General features: G+C 45.7%; 1 protein-coding gene across 2 annotated transcripts in view; it reads right to left on the bottom strand.

Moving 5' to 3' along the window:
- Nucleotides 1–8,340: 8,340 nt before the first annotated feature.
- SLC15A1 (solute carrier family 15 member 1) overlaps nucleotides 8,341–21,341 on the bottom strand; it is a 47,595-nt gene continuing 34,594 nt past the window's right edge. For both annotated transcript variants that reach the window (XM_043477907.1, XM_043477908.1), the window contains exons 16-23: nucleotides 20,144–20,263; nucleotides 18,709–18,852; nucleotides 17,413–17,462; nucleotides 12,815–12,922; nucleotides 12,585–12,693; nucleotides 11,882–12,025; nucleotides 10,245–10,352; nucleotides 8,341–9,121 (exon numbers count right to left, since the gene is read on the bottom strand). In XM_043477907.1, coding sequence (XP_043333842.1) covers nucleotides 8,930–9,121; nucleotides 10,245–10,352; nucleotides 11,882–12,025; nucleotides 12,585–12,693; nucleotides 12,815–12,922; nucleotides 17,413–17,462; nucleotides 18,709–18,852; nucleotides 20,144–20,263 — 975 coding nt within the window. In that variant the 3' untranslated portion in view covers nucleotides 8,341–8,929. The remainder of the gene's footprint in view (nucleotides 9,122–10,244; nucleotides 10,353–11,881; nucleotides 12,026–12,584; nucleotides 12,694–12,814; nucleotides 12,923–17,412; nucleotides 17,463–18,708; nucleotides 18,853–20,143; nucleotides 20,264–21,341) is intronic.

Genomic DNA, 21,341 nt, shown 5'->3' with positions numbered 1-21,341 from the left:
AAAAAAAATACACAGTGTATGATGGGACCTTTGTATGCACATTCATGAAACATTCCTAATAAGGTATTCCCGACATTTACAAAAGCCTTTTGCTGGCAGTTGTCCCAAGTTTTCCCAAGGATGTTCTCTTCTGCCATCTTGTGGCCAAACTGGGGAACTTGCAGGAGAGCAGTTTGTGATGGCCTGGCTTCCCAGATAGCTCAGTTGGTAAAGAATCCGCCTGCAATGCAGGAGACCTCGGTTTGATTCCTGGGTCAGGAAGATCCGCTGGACAAGGGATAGGCTTTAGTTCAGTTGCTCAGTCGTGTCCGGTTCTTTGCGACCCCATGGACTGCAGCACCCCAGGCCTCCCTGTCCATCGCCAACTCCCGGAGTTTACTCAAACTCCATTGAGTTGGTGATGTCATCCAACCATCTCATCCTCTGTCGTCCCCTTCTCCTCCTGCCTTCAGTCTTTCCCAGCATCAGGGTCTTTTCAAATGAGTCAGCTCTTCACATCAGGTGGCCAAAGTATTGGAGTTTCAGCTTCAGTATCAGTGCTTCCAATGAATATTCAGAATTGATTTCCTTTAGGATGGACTGGTTGGATCTCCTTGCAGTCCAAGGGACTCTCAAGAGTCTTCTCCAACACCACAGTTCAAAAGCATCAATTCTTCAGCGCTCAGCTTTCTTTATAGTCCAACTCTCACATGCATACATGACCACTGGAAAAACCATAGCTTTGACTGGACAGACCTTTGTTGGCTACCCTCTCCACTATTCTTGGGCTTCCCTTGTGGCTCAGTTGGTAAAGAATCCATCCGCAATGTGGGAGACCTGGGTTCGATCCCTGGGTTGAGAAGATCCCCTGGAGAAGGGAAAGGCTACCCACTCCAGTGTTCTGGCCTGGAGAATCCCATGGACCATACAGTTGCAAAGAGTCAGACAGGACTGAGCTATTTTCACTTCATTTTTTTCTTTTCTGCTTAGTCAAAAGGAAGGATCCTGGCTGGGCTTGCCCAGGGCCATTCGGTAAAACAACTGTGGTCATTTAACCAGAACCCCAGTGCTACCCAGCTTCTCTGGCTTCTGTTTTTTAGAAACAGGAAGCAACCGAAGTGACGGCCTTGATTGGTGGCTTCTGCTGGGGGACAGCAGAGAGAAGTGTCCGAGGGCCACCACCCCAGAGCCCAGGCCAGCTCGACCTTTGTAGTCCCATTCTGACACATCCCTGCACCAACCCATCACAGCTGGACTTTGACAATCTGGTCTGGGGACTCAGTAAATGCTTGCCACCTCCACGACAGCAGGCTTTATCTATTTTGTACCCCTAGTATGTTAAACTGCATCGAGCACCGTGTAGGTGCTGACTAGATAGTTGATGGGATGAAATAATAATTATATTTACAGAGCACTTACAACTTGCCATGCACTTTAGGAAGCCCGAACACTTTACACGCATTGTCTCCTAAATTAGGCTGACCAACCTGTCCCAGTTTGCCCAAGAATGTCCCAGAACATCCCCCACCCCCAGTCCCTGACAGACAGGGACAGTTGGCCCCTGTATTAGTCAGCTGGGGCTGCCTTAAAATGCCACAGACTGAGTGGCTTCGACAATAGGAATTCATTTACTTACAGTTCTGGAGGCTGGAGGTCCAAGGTCAAGATGCCATCAGGGTCGGCTTTCTGGTGAGGCCTCTCTTTCTGGCTTGGGGATGCTGGGAGGTTGGGGGGGGGTGTGGAGAGAGGAAGGGAGGGAAACAGGGGACAGCGGCGTGTTGCGGCAGAGAGCTTTCACTTCTAAGTGTGTGAATCCCAAGGTGAGGGCTCCCTGGCTCCCAGCTGGGCCGCTTGCTGTAGGTCGTTAGCACTTACTGGACACACATGGGCTGTGTTGTTAGTAACTGAGTGGGATGTATGAAGAATTCTTTGCAGGTTTGAAAACCAAACCAAGGACCCAAGTTAAGACAGATGACCGATTGAAGGTTAGTCTTAACTCCAGGTTAGTCTTACTGAGGGTGAGTCTTACCGAGATAGAAATCTGTTGAACACCAGGGGGCAGCTGGGAACGTCTTCTCTGCCCAAAGGGGCCCTTTAGGAAAGGGCTCCGGGCACCTTTTTGCTGGTGATTTCAAAGCTGGGAAACCTGTCAGAGCCAGTTCTGTGAGTTGGCCTGCACCTCCCTCCTCTGACCCCTGGTGACGGGGGGCAGGGACCATTTTAGGAGCCGCGCATGAGATGGAAAGTGTCCAGGGAAGCACTTCTTCAGTCAGCGCTGAGGACAGGACAGTCCCCAGGCACAAAGACCCACCGTCTGGACCCATCCTCTGACTCCTGCACAAGTAGAAAGCTCTTAGGGCCCCACAGTGGCCTCCGGCCTTAGGAAGCACAAGGATGTTCTCCATCCTTGATGTTGGAGGCCTGGCAGGCTTTCTGGAGAAGTCCTGTGTGTCAGGGGCCTCAGCTCACCCCGATCAAAGGCAGTCAACGGGACAGAGCCCGGCCAGTGCAAGGCTGTCTCGAGGGCTCCAGGACAGCAGCCTTACAGATCTGTCCCCTGTTCCCTTTAAACCCATCTATGGAGCCTCCAGGGGCTTCCCAGGTGGCGCTAGTGGTAAAGTACCCACCTGCCAATGCAGGAGACATAAGAGACGTGGGTTCAATCCCTGGGTCGGGAAGATCCCCTGGAGGAGGGCATAACCCACTCTTGCCTGGAGAATCCCATGGACAGAGGAGCCTGGCGGGCTACAGTCCATGTGATTGTAAAGAATTGGACACGACTGAAGTGACTTAGCATGGACCCACAGCACGGAGCCGCCAAGTTTCATTAGCACAAGCCAAACGTTCCATCGGATCAAGACCCTGGAGCTCTGAGTGGTCAGAGGTCGGCAGGATTTGGGAAGCGGGGACAAGGCTGCAGGGGCTGGAGGCGGGCTGTGTGCTCGCTGACACCCCTCGGAGCCCCGGGCCGGCCGGGCTCTGTCTTATTGATCGCCTTTGATCGGGGGTGAGCTGAGGCCCCTGACACACAGGACTTCTCCAGAAAGCCTGCCAGGCCTCCGACATCACAGGATGGAGGCGAGTGCAAGGAGAATTGCAGGAGGAGGGGCGGAGAAGTGGGGAGTAGGTGTTCAATGAGGATGTTTGTTTTGCAAGACGAAAGAAGTTCTAGAGTGGGCTGGGGGTGATGGCTGTATAGCCGCGTGGATGTGCGTAACAACCCTGGACTCTGTAGCTTCAGAATGGCTCAGTGGGGAACTTTGTATGTATTGGGTTGGCCAAAAAGTTCGTTCGGGTTTTTCTCTCCCCACCCCACACCATTACAGCTTATAGAAAACCTCATATGAACTTATTGGTCAACCCAGTATTTTGCCACAACTAAGAAAAAGAGAACAAAACAGCCTGCTCTTCCTCTACAGCCTCGCTGTGGCTTGCTGGCCCCTCCTCTGCGGCTCACCCCCACGCCCCACCTCCCAAGCTGGCTTCCCCGCACCTGAGACCCTGGGCCTCAGACCTGAGACCCTGGGCAAGCTTCAGAGCTGATCGCCCAGTGATGGACTCCCCCTGGTGCTGGAGGCGTGCAAAATCCAGAGCGACTGGGGAGGGGGTCCCAGTATTCCCAGAATGCCACGAGATCTTTACAGGAGGGCCTGGCTCTCTCGAAGATGGCAAATGTGTTTAATCCATTTCCGTGTAATCCTTTGAGAGCAGGACTTCCCAGTTTCTCCTACCTATACATGCGCCTCTCGCTCACCGAGGCCAGGCCTGGGGTGTCCACCTGCATGTCAGGTGAACCGTGTCTCTCTGAGGCCCCTCAGTCCGGTCCCCCCTTTGCTCTTGGACCTGGTACATCAGCCCTGCCATCACACGTCTGCATCTGACAACGTTAAAGGAGAGCGGACAGCCTGGTGATGGGGAGGCAGGCACTCGTCCCTGCTCAGACGGGCTTGGGTTCGTGCTGGCTGTGTGGCTGTGGGCAAGTTAGTTAAGCTGGTTATGCCTCAGTTTTCCTATCTTTAAAATGGGGGTATTAAGACATTCCTTAGTATCGTTATAGGGATTAAATTAATTTAATCCATACTGTCCAGTAAGCACTGGCAGCTGAGAGGCAGGTTCGTGGTGGGTGTGACCTTGGGCAGATCACCTGGTTTCTCAGCTCCTGTCTTCTTGTGGAATCGGAATAATAACAGTCATCCACATTACAGGGCTGTTGCAAAGGCCACACGCTTTTACACTTGACGCAGTGATGTGCTTCACAGGCCCTCTGCCCATATTCAGTGTCCAGTAAATGTTAACCCCTATTATTTGTCATAAAAAAAAACAATGAAGCCGCAAAAAAAAGAAAATCCAGAATGCACGGCTACAATGGTTAACAAAAATCAAATTGGAACATACACTTAATGAAGTAACTTTTTGAAAATTCTAAAATAGACCACAAAATAAACATCTTAGTACCCTGAAAGAAATAAAGAACCACCACCAAAAAGAAAAAAAAAAACACCAACAACATTATGGAGGCATGTGGAAGCAAAACAAGAATAGGCTGATCAGACTCATGTGGACATTATAACCACCTTTCAAAATATTCTCCACTAAAAGGTCTATGCTAGAGGGTGTGGAGAGAAGGGGACCCTCCGACACTGCTGATGGGAATGTAAATTGGTGCAGGCATTACGGAGAACAGGATGGAGGTCCTTTTAAAATTCCAAAAATAGAGCTACCCCAGGAATCCCACTCCTGCGCACATATCCAGAGAAAAGCTACATGCACCCCAGTGTTCACTGCAGCACTGTTTACAATAGCCCGGACACGGAAGCAACTTGAATGCCCATCAACAGAGCAATGGATAAAGGAGGTGTGGTACATATGTACAATGAAATATTGTTCAGCCATAGAAGGAATAAAATAATGCCATTTTCAGCAACAAGGATGGACATGCAGATTATCATACTAAGTAAGTCAGACAGAAAAAGACAAATATATGATATCACTTACATGTGGAATCTAAAAAATGATACAAATAATCTTGTTTACAAAACAGAAACAGACTCACAGACATAGAAAGCAAACTTATGGTTACCAAACAGGAAAGGGGAGAGGGAGGGATAAATTGAGAGCATGAGATTAACATATGCACACTAGTATATATAAAACAGATAATCCATAAGGACGTGTGGTATAATATGCACAACTCTACTCAATACTCTATAATAACCTACATGGATTAGAATCTGAAATTAGAATCTGAAAAAGAATAGATGTATGTATATGAATAACCTAATTACTCTGCTGTTACACCTGAAACTAACACAATATTGTAAATCAAGTATACTCCAATATAAAATAAAACTTAAAAAACAAAAACAAAACAGAAAAACCCCTAATATTCTGGCTTTTAGGTAAAAGCAATGAAATCCTGCTATTTCCAAGGAATTCATTTCCATTTCAGACATTCTCCCAACCCACATAGGATCGTACTTCAACACAGCCAACATTAAAGTCAGTGAATTATTCTGGTTAAACACCAATCAGCCTGGAACTTAGAGAAAGGTGTAAAGCACAGAACAATGAGGGCCAGGGAAAGGGCAGAAGATCAGAGGTCATGGATCTGGCCCCAAGTATCCCCCCTGCCCACTCCTGCCCCATGACACCTGCCACTGTTCAAAGTTTCGTGAACAAAGTCTAAAACACCCACGGTGGCTCCCATCAGTCTTGAATACGTTTGGAAGAAATGGGACGATCACAGCAAGTTTACTCTGAAAGAAGAAAGATAGAAAGAAAGTGAAGTCGCTCAGTCGTGTCCGACTCTTTGCGACCCCATGGACTGTAGCCTACCAGGCTCCTCCGTCCATGAGATTTTCCAGGCAAGAATACTGGAGTGGGTTGCCATTTTCTTCTTCAGGGTATCTTTCTGACCCAGGTATCAAATCTGGATCTCCCATATTGCAGGCAGACGCGTTACCATCTGAACTACCAGCGAAGTCTTAAAAACTCACCTCTAATGATCAGAGTGCCCTGCTGCCCTGCAGGCCTTCCTCTTATTCTTTAAAGGCCAATGGAGATCATGTAGGTGTGTTTCCTGTCCAACTGTAAAGCATGCTCACTGTTAATATCAGAGTCAATTGAGGAGCTGGTCTCCACTCAACATTTGGAAGCCTGGTGTGTGTCAGGCACCCTGAAGCAAAGGATTGCAAAGACCTCAGTTTGTCTCATGTTCTCTTTGTTTTGTAGGAGAGGAAAATGAACTTTTGCAAGGTGAAGAGTTGCCCATGTTACCCTGCAGTTGTAAGAAGTGTTAGGACCAGAGTATTTTTGAGGATTTAGTAGCAGCAGCAGCTCCTTGGATTATTGACAAGAGTGCTCATCACTGTGACTGCTGCTTTCCCCCATCAAAGGCACATGGTGTAAGCTGGGGGTAGAAATGACCAGGGAGGCAAAAGTCATGGTCCCTTAGAGCTAGTCTTTCATACTAGACTTTGTCAACAGGGTCATTCAAATCACTGCTGAATGCTCAGCTCTCAGCCTCTTCCATTTCACTCCTCGCAGTCCAAGAGATTTTAAATTGGCACTTAACACAGAGAGGCCAACCAACTCCTGGAAATTAAATGGACAACAGGATACAGAGCTTCCAGTCAGAGAGCTTCTGATCCAGGGAAAGCTGGACAGTCTCAATACCCAAGAGGTGAGTGATGGAAGTGCAGAAGAGAGACAGCCAAACCGTTGTCAGGGCAACATGAACTTGTTTTTGTTCAAAACCTGCCAACCATACCTTTAGCAGGCGTGAGCAAAAAGTTTAAAAGGTCTAGAGATAAGAAAGGAAGCTATGAACAAACAAACAAATGGAACCAGCTGGGACCAAGATGGCAGCAGAATCTGATCTCTAACAGACCCTGAGTCTCATTATACACTGAATTTACTACATTAGCATGATTAGCATATTAAATGACACCCCTACCAACAGCCATGACCGGACACCAAGGACCAGAAAAGCTTAAACAGAGTGGCACTCCACTTCCTTGAAAAAGCCCTCCAGCTACCCCGCCGGGTAGATGGCATGTTTCCCCATCATCAGCCTCAGTCCACCTCCCTTTGTCTTTACTCTGAAATCAAATCTCTCTCGCCAGGAGGGTGAGAAATTGATCTGTGAACTTGGTCTCCATTTCTCCATTCTTTGGCTGCTGAATAAAGTTTGTGCTCTGTCCATCTCAGCTTCAGTTTCGCTACTTGTCTACTTGAACCCAGCTTGGGCGAGGGCTCAAGCAGGGTCCATGCAACTCAAAGTGAAGAGAAAGTTGCTCCGTCGCGTCTGAATCTGCAACACCATGGACTTCTGCATGGAACTCTCCAGGCCAGAATACTGGAGTGGGTAGCCTTTCCCTTCTCCAGGGGATCTTCCCAACCCAGGGATCGAACCCAGGTCTCCCGCATTGCAGGCAGATTCTTTACCAGCTGAGCCACGTGGGAAACCCAATGCAACTTAATTCATTGTAACAAAACTGGGGGACAGGACAATTGTTGGAGGAGGTGGCTTGGATCCCAAACACAAGAGGACTTTGCCAGGAGGGGTGCGTGAGTGAGGGTAGGTCAGGACCAAGTGTCTCAGGATCTGATTTTTCTTTTGCCTTTGATGGGAAAGAGACCCACTGCATTCCAGGGGACGGAAGCTGGTGGATCGCGGTGAGCAGAGAGAAATGTGCTATATCTATGGAAGGAGGAGCCTCCTCAGGTGAGAACGGGGACTTGCTCTGAAGGACTGAAGAGATCCCTCAGCAAGCTTTGCTCATTGCGTTCGCGTTTCTCGATCTGGACTTTGTCTCTGCGTCGTTCCCTCTCCACTGTGCGATGATCAGCAGAGGCATCTCAGAGATCCAAGCTCCAAACCCAGGAACCAGTGCCCACATTCACAGCTGGGCGTGCGTCTGAAATAAATTGTTGCTTGTTTTTTTTTTATGGGAGTGCCGAGGTAGACTCGTTCTGGGTCTGACACCTGAGAATGGTTGTATGATAAATATCTATAGGACGGACTGGGCAGGGAGTATTTTCAGTATTTTGGAACAATTTTTATTCAAGCAGAAAAATGCTCACGAGTGTTGAGATAAACCCTTTGAGATGGTAAGAAATATGCACATAGGAAGCTTCTAATAATAAAAGAGAAGCGTAGGCTAGAGATACCCCTGAGAAAAGCAGGACCAAAAGAAGCAAACCCTGACATTTCCTGTTTCTGGAATTTCCTGTATGTGGGCCCTGCTTTGTTCATGCTTTTGTCCCCTTCTGATGAAATTCCAATGAGCGAGCACCGCTTGTATAGTCAGGAAGCACCTAAGGACTTCTCACCCTGCCCCCTAATACACAGACACTTACTCTTGAGAATGAGAGTTTATTTCGTACCGTTGAAACTCCAAAAATCATGGCTGGCCTTTACCTGAGTGCTTTTTCGAGTTATACATAATTTACAAAGAGGTAGGGAATGGAAAAACAACTAACAACAGAAGGTCGAGTTATCAGTTAATACCAGCCGGTCCTTCTTACGAATACGCACCATTCAAAAGCCTAACCATTCACTTTTTGCCTCATTTAACATTGTTTCCACAGAGTGTACCAATGCAAACAGTATGGAACTTTGCCACCATTTCAAAAATTCAAGTTAGTCCAAAATAACTTTATTTGTGTGTTAGGAAAAGGAGTTAAGGCAGAGTATGGACTCTGCTATAAAAGTGTGTGTGGGTGTGTGTGCGCTTTAAATAAGACTTCTCTAAAAACAAACAAACAAAAGGACTTCTTTTGGAGTTTCAGGTTCATTGCTGGCTGCTTAGAAAGCAGCTGTCTTGGTTTGGTCCACAGTTCTGAAGTCTTCCCCATCAGAGGCCACCCAGCAGAGTGTCTGGCCCCCAGGGGACAGACCCCTGGGCACACCCCGGGCCCAGCCCCAGCTTCGCTTGCCTCCGGACATTCACATTTGTGTCTGTGAGACGGAGTCCAGCTTGGTGTACGGGTTACTCTTTTCCAAGTAACCTTTCTTGTCATCCTTATCAAACTGAGCTTCAATCTCTGCTGGGTTGATGTACGTATAGAATCGCGCCATGATGGCAAATATTACGCAGACGACCAGAAGCAGTGCCGCAAACAGAACGTACTCAGCCCACTTCGAAGAGTTTGAGTTGGAGCAGGAAAAACACAAAAACAGTAGAGGTTATGGGAATGCATGTATACATTGTGGGTAGTTTTTCTTTAGACATTCAGATCGAAGGTGTTGGAAATGCTGTTGTTAGGGAAAATTGGTAGGCTATGGCCGCAGATACAGAATGGCCAGCTTTTCCCGAATGCCCAAGTGTAACGATAACATTCTTTTAACAGCTCTGGAGTGCAGACACCCATAAGAAAATGAGAAAAAAATCTCTAAAAACCCAAGTCTTAAGGCAAAAAGCTGGACCAAGAGAACACCAGGCAGTAGTCTTGAGGGAAAAAGAACATGCTGAAATGTTTTAAATTACCCTTTGGCAATGCCGCGAGGTCATGAGCACGCAGGATAGACCCTGATGGGTCCTGGTGGGGTTGGTAATGAATCTGACGGGCTAAGGGGCAGCTCTCTTACGAGGCAGAGATGCTGAGTGCTGGGGGATAGAGTTCTAGAGCCAGAGAAGCCCTCATTTTAATGGAAAAAATTGTGACAACTTTTGGAATGGTTTTAACTTTAGGTGTTATGAAACTTTCTGGATAACATGCCTGGTTTGGGGCCATTAAGCTGCATTCAGTGAAGCTAAGAAAGACATTTCCTCTCATAGTAAATGATATTAGGGTGTTGGTATGTTGTCCTCAGGCTTCCTGGTGGCTCAGACAGTAAAGAATCTGCCTGCAATGCGGGAGACCCTGGGTTTGACCCCTGGGTCAGGAAGATCCCCTGGAGGAGGGCATGGCAACCCACTCCAGTGTTCTGGCCTGGAGAATCTCCATGGACAGAAGTGCCTGGTGGGCTACTGTCCGTGGGGTTGCAAAGAGTCGGACACGACTGAGCACAGACCTCACAGCGCAGACGGTTAACCGCACATGGTTACATCTGGTTATATTCCGGTCACATAACATCAAGGAGAAATAAGGAGAATGAGCACACGCTTGGCCGTGAGGGCGTTTGGGAACTGCTCTGTCTGTCTGGATCTGAGGGTATTATTTGGCCATTAGCGGAGATGACCACGTGTATATACAGATGGCTAGGGAGGGTCATCAACAGACAAGACAGAGGTACACGCGACCTCTGTTTGCATCCGTACCTGTTCACTGAACTGGCCTGCTCCCGCCACAATAAGCACGATGATGTTGCCGACAGCCACGGTCAACAGCCATCCTGCTTGAAGTACCGACTTCATGTTGGAAGGAGCCTGAAGGAAATGACACAGAGTGAGTCCCAACTCAGACGCCAAGCTCAGAGCAGGAGATCACGCCTAACTCAACGACGCCCTTAATGAGGCCGTCGACCCCCCAAAAGGCACATTAAGAGCTGGGTTGGTTTAATGTGAAAAGGACTATCACTCGGATGATGAGACATCCCAAATGCTCCTGCTCTGTGAGCACACGGGAGTCGTTTGTTCTTCACTCTCTGCGTGCTTGCAGAGTTATCATCCTAAGGAAACGGATGGATCTACAGACACCGATTCTATCTCCATAGAAGAATTCTCACACAAAGCCACCCGGCTTGGCACCTCCTTCACCCCGAGTGGAGGCTGCGCCCCGTGTTGTCATCTTGCTCTTTGGGGAGTTTTCCTGCCAAGTCACCAAAACTTCTCACCAAACAAACTCTTGTCACCTGTGTTGCAGTCACCTCCTTAACTAGACTGTGAGGTCATTGCAGAAAAGGAGCATCCAGCTCACATTTACAGTCTTTACTGCAAAATGTGAAGATACTGGGCATGCGGGGGTTATGACGGCTCTGGCCGTACTGTGATAAACCAGTTCAGAACCTAAGGTCTAATTCAGGCATCAGCAAAATGTGCCTCATTAGCCTAACATACATAAAAGCAATCCTACTTTTTAACTTTTAAGAGTGAGACCTTCATCAGTGGTTTTACTGGGAGTTACAAAGAGACCTCAAGTGACCCTTGAAGACAATGAGGACACAGACCTGTATGTGGATGCTGTTATGATTGGGGTTGAAAACATGGAAGCCATTGGCATCTTGACCCTGGTAATGGTCATTAATAGAGTTTTTCCTACTTAGGACCCCAAATTCTATCATATAACTGGGAATTCAGACACCTATAGGTGGACACTCATAATGCTAAACAGTAATATTCCTTTTTTTGTGGGGGGGAACCTCACCATGAGGCTTGTGGGGTCTCAGTTTCCTAATCAGGGATTGAACATGTGCCCTTGGCTGAGAAAGCACGGAGTCCTAACCACTGGATCGCCAGGGAATTCCTTAAACAGTAATATTCTTATTCAGTAAATAAGACTGGGTAATCTCTAAAACCCACAGAAGGCAATGGCACCCCACTCCAGTACTCTTGCCTGGAAAATCCCATGGACGGAGGAGCCTGGTGGGCTGCAGTCCATGGGATGGCCAAGAGTTAGACACGACTAAGTGACTTCACTCTCACTTTTCACTTTCATGCATTGGAGAAGGAAATGGCAACCCACTCCAGTGTTCTTGCCCGGAGAATCCCAGGGATGGGGGAGCCTGGTGGGCTGCCGTCTATGGGGTCGCATAGAGTTGGACATGACTGAAGCAACTTAGTAGCAGCAGCAATCTCTAAAACCATGTTCAGTAGAATCTACCATAATCTACCCACATTTCCAGACTTTTCTTTTACACTGTAAGTACCTGGCTACTCCAGCTTATTATTAAGTCCCAGTAGCATTTTTGGAAGGCAGTGTTGTAGGAGAGGGGTGTACACGACAATAGACAAGAAACCTGAGAATAGGAGAACTCCAATCCGGTGACGGAGAAAACCACCTCGCCACAGGTGAGGAGGAAGTACTGGGGGATCTGCAGAGCCATGTTGACTGTGTTGGGGGAGATGTCTTCGAAAGCCCTTGGTTCGGGGCAGCCATCACTCTGAACCAGGAAGGCAGAAACAAGAAGGAGACATGAAAATCGAGACTGCTTCCAGAATACATATTACGCAGACCAGCCAGCTGAACTTGGACCTTCAGGGTTACCTCATACAATCTATCCAGAAAGTACACCTTGTAAATGTAAATATGCAACACTGCATTTTATCCTTGGACTGGGATGGCCTTGGTGGGACTTGAAAGTCTGTTCACTAGCTTTTTCCTCTTCAATGAGAGAGTAGGTTGGAAGTCAGGTTTGTTGAAAACATTCCCAGCTCTTTGAACTAAAAGTCTCCAAAGTCTATGTTAAGAGTCTATGAGGAAGCATCAGATACTGATCAACATCAACTTTTAGAGTAAGTCAGTTTGTGTAATTTTATTCTAACAGTGAACTTAAGGCAACAATAAACTAAAGAATTAGTGGTGAACTGAATTAATCCTAAACTTGTTTAAAATATAGACCATTATATTACTCCATTAAATCACTCCTATGTTCTGTTTGCAAGGACTCTCATCAATAAAGTTTGAATGGCACACCTGATTCAGTGCAATGAGTCACTAACCTTCCTGGTGATTACGTAGGTAAATGCACTACCAAATTCAAGGTAGGATGTTTTGAACTCATTTGCACACTGTTGTGAAATCTCTGGTGAGTTTATTGTGAAGCTCTTTCTACAAAAGAAAGGTTAATACAGGTTAACATTCTTGGTATTGAAACCTTCAATGTACTATTTAAAGAAAAAGGCTGGAAACCCTTGAACTGTAGAGCAAAGTGGCCGTTGTAGGTACTTACATGCCAGAAGAGAAAAAAAGATATTCACTGGCTTTGTGACTGGAGACATTGTTGTAAACTTCCCCATCCATTGTGACATTGAAGCTCTCGCCAAAAGCATTTACGAATCTGCAACAGAAAACCATCTGTCTTGTGAGAAGACTGCTCTAGGTCACAGTATGTCGCACCTGAAGCTGGCTCTGTTTCCTTTTGGAAGGAATTTAAGATGTTTGCAGAAGACTTCTAGAGTATAAAGACAGAAAGTAACCAAGTCTAGGTTTGTGTTTGCTCACCTGCTCATGAGAACACACCTAAAAGAATTTATTTAACACAGTAAAATGCTGGGAACTTTTCTAACTACTTTGTAACCAGGAACTATTTCAGTGATATTTGGGGATATTAAGTACAGGTTGAAACAGGTGTTGATCTTTTTCCTTTCCAAAAGGCAGCCTTGTCTTTGGGCTTCTTACTCCAGAAGCTTGAGAGCCAAAGCAGTGAACGACCAAAAGCAGAAGTTACTGAGTACCTAAAAGTCAGTCTCCAACTGGGGCTTATTTTGGGGGCCAGAGAAGCCCAATTATTTCCTTTACCTTTAAAGAGCACCCTCAGGCAAGAAGGGGCTCCGAGGAGTGGGGAGGATGACTTGGGCCAGCCCAGGAAGCAGAGAGAGTTTTAAGGAATTCCCTTTAGACGGTAGAGACCTATGCCTGCAGATCACAGAGTAAACGTGACCAGCATCCCATAGGAATACGGCTGGGAATGGAATACCCAGTAGCACTGGGTGCTGGGTCCCAAGGTTTCTAGTCTCTGCAGTGTCCCCTGTGCCCAAGCTTCCAGGGGACCCGTTGAGTTATTTCCTCCAAAGGACCATATAGGTGGTGACCAGGGGGACAAATGGTTAGAGACACCTTCCTCAAATGTTCCAGGCTAGAGAAGACTCTGACATTCTTATACTGCCCCAGGAAGGAGAAGTGGGCCGCCCCAAATAAGACCGGTGGGTCTTTTCTGACAGAGAGGCGAGTGAAGGCATACAGATCATCCAGTTTAGAGAATGAGAGGTGATAATGGTATATACTTAAGTACCATAAAGAACAATGTAACTTTCACATCCATAAAATATAGGGTGATGGAATAAAATTCATGTTTCAAGGCAGGACAAGAAAATGAAGCATAACATGTTCCTTACCCATACTGAGCCCTCCCTAATGGCATGTGTCTTCATTATACATTAACCAGACCTCCTCAAAGGTGAGAATGCTTGCTCCACCACAGAGATCAATGCTTTTTTGTTTTCTTTCCTCTGATGCCAGCAATGTGAGTCCTTGGAAGATATGATTGTTTCCTTATTCAGTAAGGGGTCATGATTACCTGTGGCTCGCTTTGTACATTCAGATCTGGCCTGTGTGTTTTGGGTGAGCTGATGCAAAAATGTCAGTGTATCATTCTGATGTATAATCTTTTGTCTCAAAAATGTGTATTTTGAAGTACCTTTGTATACATGAAGTACCTTTGACTTCTAACAAGTGGAACAGGTCTCAGAGTTTTCTGGAAGAGTGCTTCCTGGGTTATACTTCTTAGATTGGCTCAAATAAAATTCTCTGTTTCTTCCTTAGACGGACTATTAATTTTTTGTCAACAGTGGCCAAGTTTCATCTATGTTTGTGGCAATATGTAATATCGGTCAAATTCCAGGGACTGAGGGGACATTTTTATGAGTAAAATTCAAGTCCAAAAGTCCTTAGGCATTTGATTTGGTGTCATTTGACAGGTGATTCAAGTAGAAAACTGAACCTGATGGAGGTTGACAGGAGCCTCACAGAATGAATTCTGCTCCAAACTGTAAATGCCACTTTCATAGAAGGTGAAGATGAACCATTTGAAACACAGACAGTGGAAATAGCATGAAATTAGGGGTAGACCCTTGGGCCTGGGGCCTGGCTTTGTAATATTATAAGACATAAGACTTAAAACATAACCCTAACACTTGAGTACTATTGCCTGCCTGACATATGTCTTAGGGTTGGTATGAGATAACAGTAAGAATGGAAATCATCCGGAAAAAAAAAAAAGCAACATCACAAATATCAGATGTGTTTTCACATACACACAGAAAATAGTAAAGCATAAGCAGCAAACACATTCTGAGCTCTTTGAAAGGTGAGGAAAGCAGAGGTTCAAGACCTATTGAGCTCTCAGAGTTTTGACTAGGCAAATCCTAGGGTCCCATTAAGGGACCCTTGGCTTTGGCCTCTTAGGAGCACCAGGATCTAAGCTACAAAGTGATTGTGTGAGGAGGTATGGAGGGTGGGTACCAGCTGAGAAAATGACACAAATGGGACTGGTTCCTTAAAGAATAACTGGGGGAAAGAGATATTAGTTCCTCTTCAATTAAAAATAAATAGGCTTTATGAGGTAGAATTCACATATAGCAAAACTCACCCCTTTAAATAAAGCCTAAATTCAGTGATTTCACGATAGCCACAGGGTTGTGCAACCAGCACAATAGTCCCGGTTCTCATCAGTCCAAAAGGGCACTCGACCCCCACGGGCAGTGACTCTCCACACCCCCTCCCGCCCCCAGGCCCTGGCAACCACTGCTCTGCTTTCTATCTCTGTGGATATGCTGCCGTTTCGTGTAAATGGAAACGCACGGCAGGAGGTCTGGGTGCCTGGCTTCTCCAGCTTAGCATAATGTCTTTAAGGTCCATTCACACTGCAGCAGAGAGCTGTACTCCATCCCTTTGCATGGCTGAATAATATTCCATTGTATGGAGAGACCACATTTTGTTCATCAGCTGATGGGCATTTTAATTGTTTCTACATTTTTGTCTGCTGTCCTTTGACCATTTATCTACAAGTTTTTGAGTGGACATATGTTTCCATTTCTTTGGGGTGAATACCTCGGTGAAAAAAAATGAGTGGTAATTGCCAAGGAAGGGGAGAATGGGGAAGGGCGTGAAACTTTCAGTTTTTTGAGAAAATATTTATCTATTTGACTGCATCAGGTCTTAGTTGCAGCATGTGGAATCCTTTCAGTTGCAGCATGCAAACTCTGTGTTGTGGCATGTGGGATCTAGTTCCCTGACCAGGAGTGGAACCCAGGTCCCCTGCATTGCGAGCAGGGAGTCCTAACCACTGGATCACCAGAGAAGTTCCAACCAGTTTTAAGATGAATAAGTTCTAAGGATCCAAAGTACAGCATGGTAACTATAACTAATTAATATTACATAATATACTTAAAATTTGCTAAGAGACTAAATCTTTTAGCATCCTCATAATTTAAAAAGGGTAACTTTCAGGGGATGAATATATTAGTTAACTTGATTGTGGTAACTATTTGACAACGTATACATATATCAAACCATCACGTTGTATATTTTAAATATTTACGATTTTGTCAATTATATCTCAGTAAAACTAAAAAAATCATAAACCAAAAAACTAGTGCTACAATTGAGATAGGAATTGCATTAAACCAATAGATCAGTTTGGGGGGGACTGATATCTTTGCTGTATTAAGTTCTCTAATTAATGAAACCAATGTATCTCTCCATTTATTTAGCTCTTCATTGATTTTTCATCAGCTTTTTGTAGTTTCAGCTCTCAAATCCCACATGTGTCTTATAAGATTTATAAATAGTATTTCATCACTTTTTTTTAAGCGATGGTAAAAGGTATAGCTTTCAATCATTTATTGCTGGTATATACAAATACGTTTGTCTTGTCATTGGCCTTGTGTCCTGTAACCCTCCTAAACTCACTTAGTGAGTCTGTGAGCTTTTGCTATCGGGGACTTGTGATGTAGACATTCATGCCTTCTGCGTGTAGAGAGAGCTTTATTTCTTCCTTTCCAGTCGAGATGCTTTTACATATTTTTCTTGCCTCATGGCACTAGCATCTGCAAGGATTTTAAAAAGGAGTGGAGTAGACGGCCTGACCTAGTTCCTGATGTTGGGGCGGGGGGCGGGGGAGCATTTAGACTTCTGCCATTAAGTGCAATGTTAGCTGGGATTTTAAAAAATTCTATTTGTTTTGCTGTGATGGGTCTTTGCTGCTACGCACGGGCTTTCTCTAGTTGCGGTGAGTGGGGCTACTCCTCTGCGGCGCATGGGCTTCCCACTGTGGTGGCTTCTCTTGTTGTGGAGCAGGGGCTCTAGCGTACTGGGGCTTCAGCAGTTACAGTATGTGGGTTCAGTAGTTGTGGATCAAGCTTAGTTGCCCTGTGGCGTGTAGAATCTTCCCTGACCAGGGACTGAACCTATGCCCCCTGCACTGATAGGCAGATTCTTAACCACCAGACCATCAGGGAAGTCCAGTACTTTTTCAGAATAAGGAACCTCCCTTCAGCTTCTAGTTTGCTGAGGGTTGTTAAATGAATGGATGCTGAATTTTATCAAATCTTTTTTCTGCATCAATTGATTTGATGATGTGGATTTTCATCTTTAGTATATTAAGATGAGGGATTTTATTTATGATTTAAAAAATACTGAACCAGCCTCACATTCTTGGGGGAAAGCCCAGACTCTCATTTGATATCCTTGTTATAGCTGGATTTTACCATGGGTACACATTACTTCCAGAAGAAGCTGATATAACAAGTGTTAAAGAAGTACACATACCTGATTCCATTTCTCCCTTTTTCTGGCTTCTGGTTAAGGCCATCTTTTACCTGAGAAAGAAAACATGACCAAATCTAACTCCTTAGAATAAGTTCCGATGAACAGTTCAGGCTTTAGAGAAGGAGAATGCTGGGGACATTTATTCTAGGAGCTAAGGGCACCGTGATTAAATTAGCTGGGCTCCACCACTCAGCCTTGGTTTACGTGAAGTTAAAAGGAGCCTTTACAATTTTTAAAAACTTTTTTATTTTGTATTGTGCGTGCATACTAAGTCACTTCAGTCGTGTCCAACTCTTTATGACCCTGCGGAGTGTAGCTCACCAGGTTCCTCTGTCCTTGGGATTCTCCAGGCAAGAATACTGGAGTGGGTTGCCATTTCCTTCTCCAGGGGATCCTCCTGACCCAGGGATCGAACCCACGTCTCTTATGTCTCCTGCACTAACAGGCGGGTTCTTTACCACTGCGCCACCTGGAAAGCCATTTTGTTTTGGGGTTTAATCAATTAACGGTGTTGTGATAGTTTCGGGTGAACAGCAAAGGGGCTCAGTCACGCAAATATGTGTACATTCTCACCCGACTCCATTCCCATCCAGGCTGCCACATAATATTGAGCAGAGTTCCACAAGCCTGTACAATTTTTAGTGCTCGCTTTTTAGTGGTTCCACAGAACACTGCTCTCTTAAGCATTTAGGGCAAGCCTCTCAACAGCCCCCTAATTACACACATTACCAACAAGTCTTAATTTTGTATTGCAGTTTTGTAGAAGCTCACCAAAACTCACCTTACAGAATACCCACAACTCCTTCACTAGGTCAACTACACCTTCATAGCTTCTTTATATGCCGAACGGAATATCTAGATGTTCATATTTTGTCATGAAATCATTTTAATACATTTCTATTGCTTTTACTTAATGCAGTCACTATTTTTTCCAGAGACGGCTCTAATTTCCCAATTACCCACTGCCAATTTTTAAAATGAATACTATTAAAGGTATATTGAAAACTTTATCTCAAAAAGTCTCTGAGAATGCACACAGGTACTATGCGACTTGTGTTCAAACACACCATACTGTGCCCAGAAGTTCTTTTTAAAATTTGTCAAATTCCTATCAACCCTTCCCATTCACCAGTCGAACCTTTATTGGAAGTCAGATGACTATGTCCTTGAAAAAGCAAGAATTGAGGATTATCTAATACAATACTACATGGGGGTAAAACAAAGTCACACCACTAAATGGCCATGTCTCTAACAACACACACAGTTAGAATCAGCTGGAAATGTCCAGCTACTTACCAGCTGGTAGTTATTTGGGGCCCAAACAAGAAGGGTATGGCGATGGCCTGACTCAAAGTTATGAGTTACTGGAGCGATTGGTGATCCAGTAGAAGAAATGTTTACACTTAGGTTGTCTACGTTGAAAGTCATAAATTCTTTTGTCTATAATGGGGGGAAAGGAGTCACAGTTTACACCAGAGCCTTGTTCTGTACTAAGTGACACTGTCATGCATACTATTTGACATTCCCAGGTCATGTTCATACACATCAAAAATGCCTTGTGGGGAGCTGGCACTGGTTTGTCTCAGCTCCCGCACCAGCCTGCCCCTGTAGACGCTAGTCTAAAGTTGTTTAGCATTACCACAGGAACTATGACTTTCAGCTATTTTACTTTCATTTTAAGATGATAAACGCTATGGAAATTATTTCTACCATTGGGCAAAGAGCCACATTGAGGAAAAGCAACAGCCTGGGTGAAAACCAATAGTGGCCTTTCCTAAGCATCAGGAGTCAAACACTCTTTCTTCCTGCACAATTATTAGTTTGGTGAGATCTAAGGGAGTGGTCCTCAACAGGACCTCAACAGGTGGCTGAACAGTAATGAGTTCTGGAGCTGGGATGCTGGTGTTAGAATTATCAAAGCTCTCCAGACTTCAGGTTGAGAAGCTCTAATCGAGATCCATGACCATCCATCTACAGCGTGGTGTTCCAGCCTCAGTGCTATTGGTATTTGGGGCCAGACAATTCTTTGTTGAGGGACTGGTGTGTCAGTATCTCTAGTTGCTCTGTGTGTGTGTGCATGTGTGTGTGTGTGTGTGTATGCGTGCGCGCATACACACACATGTTCACTCACTCAGTCATGTCCAACTCTTTTGCAACCTCATGGACCTTAGCCCACCAGGCTCCTCTGTCCATGGGCTTCTCCAGGCAAAAATACTGGAGTGGGTTGCCATTTCCTTCTCCAGGGGATCTTCTCGACCCAGGGATTGAACCCACACCTCTTGTGCCTCCTGTTTACCATTGTGCCACCTGGGAAGCTCCTAGCTTCTACACAGGAGATGCCAACAGCAAAATCCCAGTTGTGACAGCAAAAAAATGTCTCCAGAGATTGCCCAGTGTTCCCTGAGGGGCCAGAATGGCGCTGGTGGAGAACCACTGACCCAGAACCTTGCTCTTTAAAGTGTGGTTCCATCACCAGCAAAAGCACTGTCACCCGAGAGCTTGTAAAAATATAGCACTTCAGACCCACTGGTCACAAATCTGCATTTTAACAAGCTACCCGGGTGATTCATAGACACTGGTCCAGAGTGAAGCCAGAATTAGATGAAAGATGAAGACGTTTCACTTTGGGGCTCGTCTTGGGATTGTTCCAAGAACCCAGAAGATCGGCTCTCCAAACCCTATTATTATAATTCGGGTCAGAAGAGGGAAAAACAAGCTCACTTCCACTTACTTGAGACATCGGGCCACATGTCACTGTCGTTCCGGGAAAAGACATGGTCATGTTATTATTTCCTATATTCAGGACTTTGATTTGGACTTCATTTCCTTTGGGGAAGACGGGCAGAGTTTTCTGAGCAAAACAAAAGAGACGTGGCCTTGAGGTCCTCGGTGCATGTTGATGATGACCTTAACCTTGGCTCTGCGATCCTATCCCCCTGGCTGAGGCAGCCATCCTGGCTGAGGCAGCCATCTTGGCTGAGGCACACCAGGCATCCACCACGAAGCCCAGGAGGCCTCCATTTCCATGTCTCCTGGCACCCGGAGAAAGCAGTGCTCACACAGAACATGGTAATGGTCAGCAAGAGGCTGCCCCAGCTCCCACCTGGCCACCTCCAAGTCAAACCTGGTCAAAGGATGCCAGGTTATGCAGCCCAGTACGTGAAGGCTCAGAGCAACCATCCCTTACACGAGGTTGCTCTGGTAGGGCCTGGGATCTTCTCTCTCCTGATGCCAGCCTCCTTGCTCGTAACTCTGTTGGCTGGGACCTCAGCCCTGGACACGGTCCTCTGAAGATCCCCTCACAACGCTTTATGGACTCCTGCCTCACACCCTGCTCAGGGGTCCTGCCTTTTCCCTACCATGTCTTCTCTCAAATCCCAGGGTCAATGAGGCAATCCATGTCGATTTTAGCCCCATAATTCATTTTTCCATAAAGCAAGTCCTGTCCAAGAGAAGGTGAACACACCCAAGTTCATGGCAGTATTACTGACAACAGCCACGAAGTGGAATGACCCAGTGTCCATCAACCAGTAAATGGAAAACAACAGGTGTTACATCAGACTATTATTCTGCCTGAAGGGAGGAAACTCTGACACGTCCTACAACATGATGTCATCGTGCTCAGTGAAACAGAAGAAGACAAGTACTGTACGACTCCACTTTCACGAGATACAGAGAACAGTCAAATTCATGGAGAGAAAAAAGAAAGGTCATGCCTGGGGGACTGGAGAAACGGGAAACAGGGAGCTGTTGTTCAATGGGTACAGGGTTTCAGTTTTGCAAGACGGAAAGAGTTCTAGAGATTGAGGTCACAACCATATGGATGTTCTTAGCACTATCAAACTGTACACGCAGAAATGGTTAAGATGGTAAATTTTATGTTATATGTATTTTACCACAATTAAAAATTTAAACAGAGAAGGGAAAGG

The sequence above is a fragment of the Cervus canadensis genome, chromosome 9, assembly GCF_019320065.1.
Source record: "Cervus canadensis isolate Bull #8, Minnesota chromosome 9, ASM1932006v1, whole genome shotgun sequence".
Lineage (NCBI taxonomy): Eukaryota > Metazoa > Chordata > Mammalia > Artiodactyla > Cervidae > Cervus > Cervus canadensis.
This window is presented reverse-complemented; position numbering and strand designations above follow the sequence as displayed.